This window comes from Rhinoraja longicauda, chromosome 17 (genome assembly GCF_053455715.1).
Source record: "Rhinoraja longicauda isolate Sanriku21f chromosome 17, sRhiLon1.1, whole genome shotgun sequence".
Lineage (NCBI taxonomy): Eukaryota > Metazoa > Chordata > Chondrichthyes > Rajiformes > Arhynchobatidae > Rhinoraja > Rhinoraja longicauda.
In genome coordinates, this window is record NC_135969.1 from 26,751,091 (window position 1) to 26,767,028 (window position 15,938).

Sequence of the window (15,938 nt, forward strand, 5' to 3'; positions counted from 1 at the left end):
CATTTGGTGACAAGTGACAACATTTTTTGGATTGAAATAAATCAGAATGTTTAGAATGATAGATGTGAAAATTATTTTCCTTGGAACAAGGTCAGAGAGCATCCGAAGAGAATCTCTTCCCACTGCTGGTGCAATCAATCTGTTTGTGCAATCTCCAAAACAGCATCTCTGAAACCCTATCCAATTTTACCAAATACTGAGGAATGCTGACACCATATCGAACTTCAGAGAAGTCAGCAGCCACAGTTCTTGGATCTTAAGATGTTCCTGGGTCACTGGTGTCTCTGCTCATTCTTGTGGTTGAACTGTATTTTGCTATCTTCCGGGCAGTAACCACCTGGGTGATTATCTTTTATAAACACCAGGCAAAGGGGAGAGCAGGCCAATTTGCTGAGCAGTACATGCTTTGAACAGCTAAAGCAAAGGCCATATAACTGTGCTATGTATAATGGAAAACACAAAGTGAAACTGGAGAGGGTCTTCCAGGCAAAAGCATTTAAATGGGGCTCAGAGTTCATAAATCACTCACTGTATGGTTGTCAGAGCAGTAATTGAACCCCTCCCTCGTTAATTTTCCTTGGACCAATTCCTCCCAAGAACCCAACCTACCCATGGGACTTGCATGATTTGTTGAATAGCTGTGGGAGCCCTGGCCAATGCTCTTCTATCTTCTGATCCTGCACTGCCTGTCCTTGCTGGGTGGACAACCTCTGGATCAGCGTGTTGCGGGTTCAAGGACTCCAGTACAATATATATACACATAGTCATAGAGTCATACAGCATGGAAACAGGCCCTTCAGCCCAACTAGACCACACCGACCAGTATGTCCCATCTGCACGAGTCCCACCTGCCTGCGTTTGGCCCATATCCCTATAAACCTGTCCTATTCATGTACCTGCCTAAATGTTTCTTGAATGTTGCGATAATACCTGCCTCAACTACCTCCTCCGGCAGATTGTTCCATACACCCACCACCCTTTGTTACCCTTCAGTTTCCATTAAATCTTTCCCCTCTCACTTTAAACCTATGTCCTCCAGTTCTTGATTCCCCTACTCTGAGCAAGAGACTCTGTGCGTTGACCCGATCTATACCTCTCATGATTTTATATACCTCTATAAGATCACCCCTCAACCTCCTGCGCTTCAAGGAATAGATTCCCAGTCTTTTCAACCTCTCCCTATAGCTGAGGTCCTCGAGCCCTGGCAACATCCTCGTAAATCATCTCTGCACCCTTTCCAGCTTGACAACATCTTTCCTACAACTTGGTGAGCAAAACTGAACACTACTCTAAATATTTCACCCCCCCTGAGGGCATATTGAACAACTAAGGCTTATAGTCATAGATTCATATAGCACAGAAATGGACACTTCGGCCCACCATGCCCATGCCAACCTTTGCCCCATCTAAACTAATCCCATTTGCCCTTCTTTGCCCTGCCTATTTAAGAGTCCGTCCAAATGCTTATTAAAAGTAATAATTGCACTGTATCTGATTCCACCAACTACTCGGCAGCATGTTCCAGATATGAACCGTACTCTGTAAAGTAAAACCTACCCCTCGGATCCCCTGTAATACTCCTTCCAGTCTGCTTAAACTTTTACCCTCTTGCTTTTGCTACCCCGACTGTGGAAAGAAAAGATATTGCACTGTATTTTTGATGACATGTTAAGACAAGGCCCCATTTACTTGCTGTGGTAGATATGAAGCAGCACTAATTCAACAGAGCAATGAGTCCAGCTGGTGTTCTAAGCAATAGTGAGAGGTTTATTAAACGCAATCATTTGTGATCTGAATCCACTGCCCAAGGGTGGCGGAAATGGATTCAGCAGTGAAGGAATTGGAATCATACTCGGAAAGGCAAAATAATTCTGGGCAAGGTCAGTCTGAGGATGGGTCCTGACCTGAAACGTCACCCATCATGTTCTCCAGGGATGCTGCCTGACCCGCTGAGTTACTCCAGCACTTCATATCATTCTGGGCAAGGTGGACAGAGGAATTGGCAATTTTTCATGAGCTGATACTCGCAAAATAAGACAAATGAATCTTCCTGTCCCATGGTTCTATGAACAAAGCTGAAAGAATGTCATCTTTTAGTCACAAACATGTTTTTGTCTTCACCACAGCAGTGGCTGTATCTAGGTTCAAAGAGCGGCCTGGCCCAGGTCTCCCTGTACCAGTGTGATTTGTACGGCAAAGGTTGTGCGGAATGCTGCCTGGCGAGAGATCCTTACTGCACTTGGAATGGAAGCTCTTGCAGCACTTATGTGCCCGGTGCACGCAGGTCAGTGCAGCCCTTCAATAACCCGTTTACTTGAACATTTTGCAGTGTTTGTTCTCTCATTACACCTGAGCGTGGATTCATTACTTAGAGTCATAGAGTTATACAGCATGGAAACAGGCCCTTCAGCCCAACTTTCCCTCACAGACCAACATGCCCCATCTACACTAGTCCCACCTGGCTGCATTTGGCCTGTATCCCCCTAAACCTGTCCTATCCATGTACCTGTCTAATTGCTTCTTAATCGTTGCTATAGTCCCTGTTCCAAGTACTTCCTCCGGCAGCTCGTTCCATATACCCACCACCCTTTGCGTGAAAAAATTACTACTCAGATTCCTATAAAATCTTTCCCCCTGAAACCTGTGCCCTCTGGTTTTTGAACAGCTCCCTGCCTGTGTAAAAGGCCTCCTCTACCACCTCTGTCTCATGACCAATCTCATGAGAAGGATGCTAAATATTTTTATTAAATTGAAGCAAACCTATTACTTCACTCCCAGCACCTCTCATGAAGTGACCCCATTTCTGTATTATTTTGCACCAGCACAGTGGCACAGTTAGTAGAGCCAATGCCTCACAGTGCCAGAGACCCAGGTTCAATCCTGACATTGGGTGCTGTCTGTGTGCGGTTTGCACAGTCTTCCTGAGAGTTTAATAGACAATAGACAATAGGTACAGGAGTAGGCCATTCGGCCCTTCGAGCCAGCACCAACATTCAATGTGATCATGGCTGATCATTCTCAATCAGTACCCCGTTCCTGCCTTCTCCCCATACCCCCTGACTCCGCTATCCTTAAGAGCTCTATCTAGCTCTCTCTTGAATGCATTCAGAGAATTGGCCTCCACTGCCTTCTGAGGCAGTGAATTCCACAGATTTACAACTCTCTGACTGAAAAAGTTTTTCCTCATCTCCGTCCTAAATGGCCTACCCCTTATTCTTAAACTGTGGCCCCTGGTTTTGGACTCCCCCAACATTTGGAACATGTTTCCTGCCTCTAACGTGTCCAACCCCTTAATAATCTTATATGTTTTGATAAAATCCCCTCTCATCCTTTTAAATTCCAGTGTATACAAGCCTAGTCGCTCCAGTCTTTCAACATATGACAGTCCCGCAAATCCGGGAATTAACCTAGTAAACCTACGCTGCACGAGTTTCCTCCGGGTGCTCCATTTCCTCCCACATCCCAAAGACGTGCGTGTTTGTAGGTTAATTGGCCTCCTTAAATTGCCCCTACTGTGTAGGGAGTGGATGAGAAAGTGGGATAACATTGAACTAGTGTGAAAGGGTGATCAATGGTCAGTGTGGGCTCAGTCGGCTGAAGGCCTGTTTCCATGCTCTATATCTAAATCTAAAACTCAAAACTGCAGGCAAATACAGGAATTGCCCACCCATAACAATGGACGAAAATGGCCCTTTCTGCAGCACCTTTCCTCCCCCACTTTCCAGGGGTATGTGAGCAGTGGTCTAAAAGGACCATTAGGGTAAATCCAATCCCATCTTGCATGCTCACTATCTCAGCTGTTCTCTACAATCCAGGTTCCTACCGGGAAAGTGGATTTCATTCAAGCATCTAATGAAATCAGCCACAAATCTACCATAAGTATTGTGCTACATTGTGACTTTAATGGAGTTTGGTTAGTAGCATGAATTTCCAGATCATACAAAGAATGTTCTCACTGCCCACTAATGTGCTTTAATCCTAAGTCTCAGAAACTCCCTTTCCTCTCTCCAGGATGCAACTTTTATATTTTGTGAACCAGGTCTTCTGATTAGTCCAAGTGTGAATTCCATTTGGTCCAGACATGCCAAGTGTAACTTGGCACATTCTCATGAAGGACAAGGAAGAGACAGAAAGGTTAATGTTTATATAAAAGTACATAGGAAGCACACAGCAGAAATAAAGCTGTTGCCAAAAAAGGTCCATGCCAGCGCGGATTCACTACAAAGGCCTCCACACAACCATCTATATTTCACTGTATTGGCATAAGCTTCTATTCCCTTTTACCTCCTATTCTCCCTCCCTCGTTAGCCTCAAACTTTCTACAATAGTTACTTTAACTGCTCCACATGGTAATTTCCTCCTTCCACACAGTGTCTGAGTAAATATGAATTCTCTGTTGGGTTTATTACTCCTTCAGTCTTGGCTAGTTTTGATCCCAGATGTGAAATATTTTTTTTTCAGCAGGGATGCCTAAGATGTAGTCAGAAATGTGCTGGTCTACTTCATACACACCATCATATTACATCAGGCGCTTAACAAGGCACTAGAACATCAAGACAGCACCTTACCACAAAAGGTCATTAGAACAGTTGGATAACTTTGCCTTAAGTTTGGCCGGCCCAGTGGCACAGTGGTAGAGTTGCTGCCTGACAGTGCCAGGGACTTAGGTTGCATCCTGATTAAGGGTGCTGTATTACAGAGTTTTTACGTTCTCCCTGTGACTGTGTGGATTTTCTCCAGTTGTTCCGGTTATCTCCCACACTCCAAGGATGTGCAGGCTTGTAGGTTAATTGACTTCTATAAATTATCCCTAGTGTGTATGATAGAACTAGTGAATGAATGATCGCAGGTCGAAGCGGACTCGTGGGCCGAAGGGCCTGTTTCCACACTGTACATCTAAACTAAATCCAGAACATGTTAACACAGACAGAAGACACATCAGAACTGTTGGACTCATTATAAATAAAAGACATTCATTGTGTTACATGACTCATGCCTAGCATGCCACTGTACCATATGTCTTCAAAGTTTTGTGAGTACCTCAAATATATTAAACCATTTATTCACTGCAGATTATCATAATGCTGTGCAATTATTAACCCTTTAATGTGGAAACTACACTTTATGCCCTTCAATCCCCTTGTTTATCAGTGCCCTGTAATGTGCTCCAAACAATATACTATAATGCTGGTCCAAAACAAAACGACACCCTTCTATAACAGAGATGAGATGTGGCAACCTGTGATGCCTGAACTGATCCCCACGACCAACAAAAACTGGACACAGGCCAAGCTTAAAGTTACCACCTACCCCCCTGCCCCCGCCCTCCCCCCCCCCCCCCCCCCCCACCACCACGCTAATGATTTTGACTCTTTAAAACAGGTGCAGGTTTGTAGGTTAATTGATAAGTTGTAAAATCATCCCTAGTGTGTGTAGGTTAGTGTATGGGGTGATTGCTGGTCAGTGCGGACTCAGTGGCCTGAAGGACCTGTTTCCGCACTGTATATCTAAAGTAATGTCTAAAGTCAAAAGCTCTGTCAAATGACCGTCATTTAGTGATGAGCAATAAATACTGGCCATTCTGGAGAAGCACAGCAAAATCAATAACTTTAAAGAAAATCTTCCTGGCTATGGCTACCACTCAATACCCTATTTTCGAGATTTACTCTATATTAATCCTTCAATTAAATACCAGTCCATTGATATATTTATATAGACACACACACACACACCCACATCTGTGTGTGTATATAGACAAAAAATGAACAATGGACTAGTATATATACTTTTCATAGAAATTATAAAACACGTGAAAGTTTTAATTCGATTTCAGACTACAATACACACAGGGATAAAATCTGCACATAAACCAACCCAGCCCTGTATTCATTGTAATTATTGCTCTCTAATTTCACCATATAATGATTCTATCTGTAAAAGTAAATCCTATGGTTTGGGTAGCTTTCAAAAACCTCTCTGAGGCAACAGATATGACCATTGACACAAGCCAACTGAATTCTTTGTTGCTGGATACCATTCAAGTAAAACACAGGATAAAAGGGAGTGCTTTGGATTGAGGCTTCAATAGCCTGCTGTTGAACCTGACCCCTTGCTGCTATGTTTGCTTGCAGAAGACTCACTCGCCAGGTCACTCTGAATGGAGACCCTTTGACCCAATGCTTCAACCAGGGAGGTAAGTGTCACAAAGAGAAAGCCAGGAGGTCAGCCTATTCATGAGTGCAATCATTGAAACTCTTGCACATGAGAAGTAGCCTGTCAAACTGTTTGAGGTTTATTTAGAATTCTTTAGAGGGTTTTTTCTTCTGACAAATAATCAAGTAATTTTCCAGGTTTGCTTTCTACAAATGCAGAAGACAAAGGAGCTCAGTACAGCTCTTTTGCCTCCAAATGTCAAGTTGGCTGGCCATGCAGAATTGAACAGGGTGGGGCTGGGACATACACGGAAACTTAAGACGTTTGGAAAAATAAACGTTAAAAGTTAGGAAATGGAAAGCATTCAGAGAGGATTGTTATAGCACAGCATTTTATTAAAGCTAGGTAATTGTAGAGGGTGTTTAAAAAGGTTCAGTCCCCCTGTGGCAATATGGCGATGGAGGCAGTAGAAATAAAATATGCAATCACTTTGAGTCTGACGTTCAATTCTGAGATAAGAGTTGATGGGAAGACAATTCCTTTTGCAAAGGTGAAGGAATTTGTACCTTTTGAGGATTCTATACTCAGAAATATTGGCCAACGATTAGGAGGTTGGCCCTTTGTCATTCAATATATTCATCCAAATTCAGTATCCTTTTTCCACTTTCTTTCCATATCCTTCAATTTATTTAGTCACAAAAATTCAAATAAAGACTACTTCTTGAATATATTTACTCATTTGGCCTCAAATGCTCTTCTGTGTTAGAATTCCATATGTTCACCCCTCCTTGGATGAAAAAATGTGTCCGTATCGCTGTGCACTGTGGACGGTCTGATTATAATTCAGGTCTAGTCTTTTCTCTGACTGGATAGCATGCAACAATAAAGCTTTTGTCAATACATGACAATAATAAACTAAACTTAATTAAAGTAAATGGCTTACTCTATATCCTTTAGCTTTGAGCTTTGGTTTCCTAGACAAAGGGCAGGTGGAACTTCCACCAGTCTAACTCATGGACCAACATTACGTAAAACTAGAGTCATGATGAGGCCTTGACAAATCATTAGAGTTGGACAAATTGTCAAAAAGTGGAGGTGAATTCAGCAAAGTCTCCAGGAATTTATCATCTTAAGATGCTGTCAGCTTCTAAATTCTTCAACTTCTCCCCATTATTGAAGCTGCTCCTTTAAGCTTCCAATGATGATGGGAACCCACCAGTGGCCAGTATAGCTTATGTTGAATCTCACACTAGATGGTGGGACAAATTCCCACATGGTGAAACATGGCACCTTCTCCTGCGGACGTGCAGTGAAAGGTGCTTTGCTGTCTACTCCGGCATTCTTCACAATTTACAATTCTTGTAAGTGCAGAACTTTTGTTTAAAATAACTCACAGTGTATTATAGAATTAAATGTTGCCACAATTATTTGTCATTTCACATTAAGTTGCAGTTTTAGTGATCCTGGACATTTGACTGAAATTGTCCTCAGTGATTTTCGTTGTGATTTCCGTAGGAGCCATGTACACTTGGACTGAAGAAAAGACGTTGTTTGTTGTTGAGGGAAACAACACATACTTGGAATGCATTCCCAAATCCCGGCTTGCGACAATCACATGGTTCCTGGAGCCGAGTGAACAAAACGGGATAATGCAGAAGGTAAAAATGGGTTCTGTCCTTTTATTGTAGACTTTCAAGTATGCAGCAAACCATTAGAAGGAAGTAGAAACAAAGAATTGCAGATGCTGGTTTACACAAAAGGACGCAAAGTGCTGGAGTAACTCAGCGGGTTTGAAGAAGGTCTGAAGAAGGGCCCGATCCAAAATGTCACCTATCTATGTTCTCCAGGGATGCTGCCTGACCCTCTGCATTACCCCAGCACTTTCTGTCCTTTTTCTTTGGAAGGATGTACTAGATTGTAATTCAGGTCTAGTCTTTTCTCTGACTGGATAGCATGCAACAAAAAAGCTTTTGTCAATACATGACAATAATAATACATGACAAAGCTAAAGTTTCCTTTAGCATTGTCATGTATTATTATTGTCATGTATTGACAAAAGCTTTTTTATAATGAAAATCTGCTGGGCTTTTTGACAGAATGGAAGCATAGAGGGAGTGGAGTGAGTGTGTGAGAATTGTACAAATCCCACAGTATTAGTTCCCTTTCAGCTACCGTCCTTTAACGGGAGAGGCTTTCATATCTCCATCTGATGCATCCGTACAGGTGAGGTGGACAACACTAGTATCTCAGTTCACCTCACGTACATGACCATTGAAAACAAATTAGGCGTGGGTAGATATGAGACCTATTCGACTGTAGTACTCAACCTGATGGAAACTCCCTGGAAAATATTGATCAAGTGCAATCCATCCCCAATTCCTATGTCCCTATTTTACTGCCCTCCCCCCACAACCATGACACCTTCTCAGTGATCTCAAACACCACCAGTTAGCTCAGGCAGTAGATCCATGACCTGATTCTTCCATGTACTTCAATCTTCCAGTACTCCCAAACATCCCACCTATCGCTACACCTTCCTTTAATCCTCACGAATCTTTGACACCATGGCGTTCCCAGGTCGGCGCGGTGTTTACAAAGCTGCATTTTCCTATGAAACCACTTTCCCTTCCTTCACCTACAAAGCCTTTCCACAATCTAGATGTCAGAAGCATAATAGAATACTCTCCACTTGCCTGGATGAGTGCAGCTCCGACAACTCTTAAGGATCCCTATGTCCCCCAGCTCGCCATCACCCATCTTAAACATTCAGCCCCTTCACCATGGCATCATGGCATCTGTTACTTGCCATCGGCTCATTCAGCACCCACAACTCTACCACCATGGAGGACAGGGAGAGTGGGTATGTTGGATCGCCATCTCTTCCAAGTTCTCCTCTAGGTGTTACAAAAACCTGATTTGGAAATATGTCACCATTCCTTCATTGTTGCTGGGTCTGGATCCTAAAACATCTTCCCCAGCAATTACCGCGGGTTTGCTTTCACCACTCGGACTGGAGTGATGCAGTAAGGTGGTTAACCACCATCGTCTCAAGTGGAATGCATGAAAACACTAGTGGTGCTGTGGTGGAGTGGTGCTGTGGTGGAGTGGGGTGGAGGTCAGGTTTCCAGGAAAATTAGATAGAATGGTTAAACCAACTCAGGAAGTGTCTAACTATCCATGTGGGGCTTGGTTATCCATTTCCTCAACTCCTGGCTGCCTGTGGATAGTTAAAAAAACTATGTGTGTGTTGTGGTCCCAGATCCTTTTACAAACATAGGGGCCAGCTGTAGCAGGAGATTATCTGACCCTTCGGCCTGAGAGGCAGCTGTTCTACCGCAATGCTTTCCTGGCTAACATCAGTAACCTTTTATTTCTTATTGTCCAAAATCCTATCGGTCTCACCTTTGATAACTGAGCTGCACGCTGAGGTGGAGAGTTTCCAAGTAAAGAAATTCCTCCTCATTTCAGCCTAAAAGAGCAATGCTACATCCTGTGTCCACCAGTCCAAACCATCCAACCAAAGACAGCATCCCCTGCCAATGCCTCTCTGAATCTCAGGTGTTTAAATGTGACAATGAGATCACCTCTTAATTTTCTAAACTGCAGTGAATATAAATTATTTCTACTCAATCTGTCCTTGTAGAAAGTAGAACTGAAAATGGCTTTTGCCAACTCCTTAACAGTTCTGAATAACCTTGACATCTGAATAACATACTACACCAACATCTGATATTCCAGCACCAACCACAGGCTCACTCCTTATCAAAACCAGTTGATTCAGGCTCAGCTCAAGTAATACCAGACGAAACTATCAGATAGAAAAGGCACGCACACACACACCGACACACACACACAGGCAAACCGCAACCATGCACACTACACCCGCGCACACACACACACAGGCAAACCGCAACCATGCACACTACACCCGCGCACACACACACAATTACTGCAGATGCTGGAAATCCAAAATCAAATGTCATATTTTGTGAATTCTCAGCAAATAGGACAACATGTAGATAGAAAGAAACAGTTCAATTTTCAGGTCAAGGACATCTCATCAGAACTCCGTAAAATATGGAGTGTTTTTTACACCATTAGTGCTGATGAAAAGTTATCAACTGGGTCACCAACTCTGTCTCTGTCCTCACGGACGCTGTCAGACCTGTTGTTGTTTTCAGCACTCTCTGTCTTAGATCAGAGTCGTATGCAGTTGGTCGACTCCATTCCTCTGTTGTAGTCGTTGACAGGCAAATGTTTTGAAACAAGCTGCCTTCCAGGGAGTGACACATGAACTGGGAAACCCGATACATGAGTGCTTGCGGAATACCCAGAGCCTAATAATCATCAGCCCACGCACCTCCCTTACAAAACCCAGTCACAATGAAGGGTCCTGACCTGAAACATTCACTGTCCATTTTATTCCTCATTGATTGATTGAAAGACACAGCGTTGATACAGGCTCTAGAGCCCACTGGGACTATGCCGACCAATTGCCCATTCTCATTATTTCTATGTTATCCCACTTTTGCATCCACTCCCGAATACTAGATGCAATGTACAGAGGCTAATCAATCAACAAACACGTGTTTTGGATGCGGGAGGTAACCAGATCACCCGGAGGAAACCCACACGGTGACAAGGAGAACGTGCAAACTCCACACATTCACTCGCGGGTCGCTGGCGCTGCGAGGCAGCAGCTTCACCAGCTGCATCGCTGTGTCACCCATTTACCCTCCACAGATGCTGCTTGACTTGTCTGTTGCTCCAGGTTCCAACATCTGCAGTCCCTTGTCTCTCCATATCTGCTCTATCTGTCCAATGTATATGCATATTTGAGAATGAGATGTTTAACACTGGAAGGGTTTAATATAATATTTGTTTGTAGGTTAACTTTGGGGAGCGGATCATTCCAATTGAGCAAGGCTTGCTAATTCGCCAAATAGATCATCAGGATGCAGGCGTCTATCATTGCCAGATTGAGGACCATGGTTTGCGCTGGACACTGATGAAGGTGCGGCTCAATGTGGTGACCGCTGACCTGCTGGCAAATCTGTATGAAGGTGAGGGACAGTCAGCTGGCCCCATGAAAGACCGGTCTCTTCTGGGCACCAGTCACGGTGTTCAGCCCTGGTACAAGAACATCATGACCCTCATCAATTACCCATCCAAAATGGATTTCTACTGTGAGCAGGTCTGGCAGAGAGACTTGAAGAAGAAACGCAACAAATTGCGGGCGGGCAAAAAGCACCGCAGCGTGGAGCCTGCCAGGAAAAACAAACCGCCCACAGGAGGCAGAAGGAACAAGAACAAACACACCAAGTTCCAGCGATCACCTCGCAGTATCTAGCAGAGTTGGTCCCATAACCTTCATGCAAAGTCAAGTAAAAGAAGGCTCAACAAACTATTAAATCTTTCAAAAACCCTTTGGACTCTGATAAGCTAAAGGCTTAGCTTGCAACACCATCCTTGGCCTGCTTTTGGCTGAGGATAAATGTATGGTTGTCTATCTCTTCTTTTTTCTACAAATGGGAGGGATAATCAATCCATGTTTGAAATGCATTGACGTGAGTGTTCCCAGCCAACTGTACTTTCAAAATATAAATCTTTTATATACAGTCTTTAAATATAATACAAGTTGGTCATCTGCTTGTGGGCCTAAGGATTTAAAGAGTTTATTGGCAATGAGAAATACCACAAACAATTTCTACTGTATTAAAGAGAAGCTATTCGAATAGCTTTAAACCACAACTGTAAATATTTAGCTGTTGTAAGATTTTGGATGCAACTATTCAAACACAGAGAAAATGTCTTGAGTCTGTCACAATTCATGAAATGCAAGGGGCTTCTCCTAACTCCAGGCTGTTGCAATGGAAGAACCAAAGACTGCTAAACTAAATCTGGTGTTAGGTTTTCCCCGTGACCCATTGGGTTTAGTCAATTGTCAGCAGACCTGCTTATGTTCAATTCTTGGATTTGAGAGTGAACAGACCTAAACATATGGTGGCAGTTGGAGGCATTATTACTGACTGCAAAAATGCGGGGTTGAAGCCAGGTAACAATGGCCTGATTCCTAATCACTACCCAAAAGTTAAAAGTGGCATAGAGTGGATGTGAAAGTCAAAGTCAGGCTCAACAATAGTGTCCCTGTCAATGTTAACCGTATAAGCTCGCAATGAAGACAGGACCAATGAATTGCTGGTCCAATGATCTGTAAGCCCTTCTGCAAACAAGAAGTGGACAGAAAATTAATAAGAATCTTTAAAAAAAAATCAATATCTAAACATTATTATAAAAATAAACAAGCTCATGCCAGAATCAGTTCAGCAAATTTGGGGATAAAGAACATTACATTTGCATGCAAAATATTACTAATTACTGTTTATTGATATTCTTGAAATATTATTTAGACTAACTCAATAGAATCTACCACTGCTCAGTTTTAATTGTTTTTCGGGAATAAGTTTCCGAACAGCGGGAGGCTGCCTTCTGGTTGTTGATATTGGGGAATATTGGGCACACACTTTCCAGTTTTCCACCATTGTAAGCCATGGACTCCAGGCAAGGCAAGAGTACCTGTTGCACCATTTGTTGAACCACTAGTTATGTATCTTCCATGTACGTACCAGTACTTTTGTGTTTCGATCGCGCTGAATTTTGAGAATCTGCTGGAACCTGAATTGAAAAGAACTGTTCAAAATCTTCTCTAATTGCTGAACTAGGCCATTCAATATTAAAACCCACACACTTTCCATTCATCCCTCCCTTTTGATAATTGCCACCTTGATTTTGTTGCAACACAATACAAAATAGTATTTTGTAAATTAATAGAAAAACAAAGTTGGGTGTGTACTGGAAATCTAAAGTGGCTGCATCTCCAGAGAGAGAGAGAGATATAGTCAATATTTGCACTAGATTATCTTTCACTGGGCAGATAATCTTTCATTTGACTACCATTTCTTACCCACACTTATGGATTTAGAAAGAAATTCCCATTAAGGGAATTCAGTGACGATAAGCAGAGACAAAGCCAAGTAACAGAAATGGAGATAACAGGTGGTTGGGGTGGAGAGAGTGCTGAGGCTGTGGGCTATTGGGGGACAGACGTATTGAACAGGTTTGGGCAGAGAGGGACACAGCACCTCTGTGGTTGTGTCTTTGATCGAAGGGGCTAAATTAGGGGATCTGGGCTCAACTCCAAATCATATTAAGAAGGGCTGCAAAGAAAAACCATGAAACAATAGCCTAATATCTGTGGTAGGTAAGTTACTAGAGAGGATTCTGAGGAATAAAATGTACGTGCATTTGGAAAGATAGTATTAATTAGAATAGTTAACATGATTTTGTGCATGGGAAATCATGACTCTCAAATTTTATGGTTACTAAAGAAATAACCAAGAAGGTTGATGGTACAAGTACATAGTTCCCTGAAAGTTGTGTCACAGTCAGATAAGATGATGAAGTCAGCTTTTGCCATGCAATCCTTCATCAGGCAGGGAATTCAGTGCAGAAGTTGGGTTGTTCTGTTACAGTTGTACAAGATATCGGTGAGGCCTCTCTTGGAGTATTGTGTTCAGGTTTAGCCACCCTGCCACAGAAAAGATGTCATTAAGCTGGAAAGAATGCAGTGAGGATTTGTGAGGATACTACCAGGATACTATCAAGATCTTGAGTTATAGGGCAGGCCAGGATTTTATCCTTGGAACATAGGAGACTGAGGGGTGATCTTATAGAGGTGTATAAAATCATGAAGAGCATAGACACAGCGGAGCAGCTGTAGAGTTACTGCCTTACAGCGCTTCCCGACTACGGGTGCTGTCTAGACGGAGTTTATATGTTCTCTCCGTGATTGCGTCGGTTTTCTCCGAGATCTTCGGTTTCCTCCCACACTTCCAAAGAAGTACAGGTTTGTAGGTTAATTGGTTTGGTATAAATGTAAAATTGTCCCTCGTGTGTGTAGGATAGTGTTAATGTGCGGAGATCACTGGTCGGTGCGGTCTCGGTGTTTCCACGCTGTACCTCTAAACTAAACTAAAGGTAAATGCACAGACTCCATATCTCAGGATAGGGGAATCAAGAATTAGAGGGCTTACAGTTGGTTTAAGATGAGAGAGGAAAAATTTAACATTAAACTGAGGTGCAGCTTTTTTCACAGAGAGGGTGGTGAGTATGTAGAATGTGCTGCCAGAGGAAACAGTTGATGCAGGTACAACATTTAAAATACATTTAAACAAGTACAGGGTAAGAAAGGTTTTGAGGGGTATGAACCAAATATGAGCAAATGTGACCACCTGCTTCGATGGGGCATCTGATCAGGTTGGTCCGAAAAGCCTGTATCCGTGCTGTATGACCATGACTGCAAGTCCAAAGTTTGAACTTGTGGCACTGACAATGTCACACTTGGGGAGGTGGGGGTTTTTTGAAGCATTGTTAACTTATTGTTTTATATTTATTCTATTTTTGAAGTTGTGTTATTCTGGGATTTGGAAGCAAAGGCAATATTATGCCAGATCAGGATGGAATGAGGTTTGGAGGCAGTGTTGTTTGCTTATACGTGCTACCCTTTTCTTCTAACAGAAGGTGGCCATTCAACTCTTCCAGAGGTGCAACCTACCAGTCTCATATATCTCTCCACATTTCCCAGTACTCCTCCAACTTGTTCTCTCTCTCAGATGTCCATTCACTCCCTTTTGCTGATTCATTATTTTGCAACAAACCTACACTAAAGGATAATGTACAGTGGTCAATGAACCTAGCTGCACATTGGCAGGATGTGGGAGGAATCTGCAGTACCCCGGGAAAACTCAAAAGTCACCAGGAGAACGTGGTAACTCCACAATGACAGCACCCGAGATCAGCGTCAGACTAAGGTCCTTGGATCTGGGTGGAAACAGCACTAACCGCTGCATCACTCTTGTATCTTCCACTGATATAAGGTTTGGGAACTGTCTTAACATTCCAATGATATCTGTTTCTCAGTTTCTTTGCAACAATTTTATAATAGTTATAGACAGTGAGAGATTCCTGTTAGTGGGGATTAAACAACTTAATGCAGGTCTTGAGTTTTTTACTTTTTGAATTTGTGGTTTAAGCTCACCTGTTAATGATTACAAGGTTACAGAAACATTGTTATAGTCTTCAGATGATAATGGATCTTAGGTCAGAGGCTATTTAACTAATGTAGTGAACAGCTTCAGCTTACAATATGACCTCATTTACAAAGTGTAAATGTAAAGCTATTTAAGTCATATATTACCTGGGTGGCATTTTTCTGAAAATTGTTAAGGACAAGGGTTCAAACGGTGTCAGCTGCCGGGTTCTGAAGGTATTAAATGCTTATGTTAGTATTATTTAATTTTATTTGTATTTTTTACTGTACATTTGTTTTTCTTTTGCTTTGAGATGTGTACATATTTAGTTTTATGTATGACATGTGTTATTAATAATGCCAATGTGTCCTGCATCTTAGCTTTGAAATAAAATAGAATTGACTTGCTTGCTCTTCTTATTGTCAATGGTGCATTTATAGTCACACGTACGAAGTGCTAACACAGTGAAATTATTTTCCTTACTAACAGACCAGTCGAGTATTGCCATTACCCCGACCCTCGATTATCAAGTGTACAGAAATAGTCTACTGAGCCCGCGTACGAGAGGCGCCAAGTTTTGGTACCATTTTAAAAGTCCACGTTTATGAGCCAGTCCTTATGACTGGTGCCTGTTCCCGGCAAGTCCCAGGCTGTTGTGAACCTCCAGCCATCTCCTTCCTTGGACGCCACATCCCC

General features: G+C 42.6%; 1 protein-coding gene across 2 annotated transcripts in view; it reads left to right on the forward strand.

Moving 5' to 3' along the window:
* The window catches only part of sema3h (sema domain, immunoglobulin domain (Ig), short basic domain, secreted, (semaphorin) 3H), a 145,601-nt gene extending 130,018 nt beyond the window's left edge, over nucleotides 1-15,583 (forward strand). The window contains exons 14-17 of one of the 2 annotated variants that reach the window (XM_078414429.1): nucleotides 2,130-2,284; nucleotides 6,132-6,193; nucleotides 7,669-7,811; nucleotides 11,042-15,583. In XM_078414429.1, coding sequence (XP_078270555.1) covers nucleotides 2,130-2,284; nucleotides 6,132-6,193; nucleotides 7,669-7,811; nucleotides 11,042-11,503 — 822 coding nt within the window. In that variant the 3' untranslated portion in view covers nucleotides 11,504-15,583. Of the gene's footprint in view, nucleotides 1-2,126; nucleotides 2,285-6,131; nucleotides 6,194-7,668; nucleotides 7,812-11,041 lie in introns of both variants that reach the window. The other variant, XM_078414428.1, reaches the window with a different exon arrangement.
* The last annotated feature ends 355 nt before the right edge of the window (nucleotides 15,584-15,938 follow it).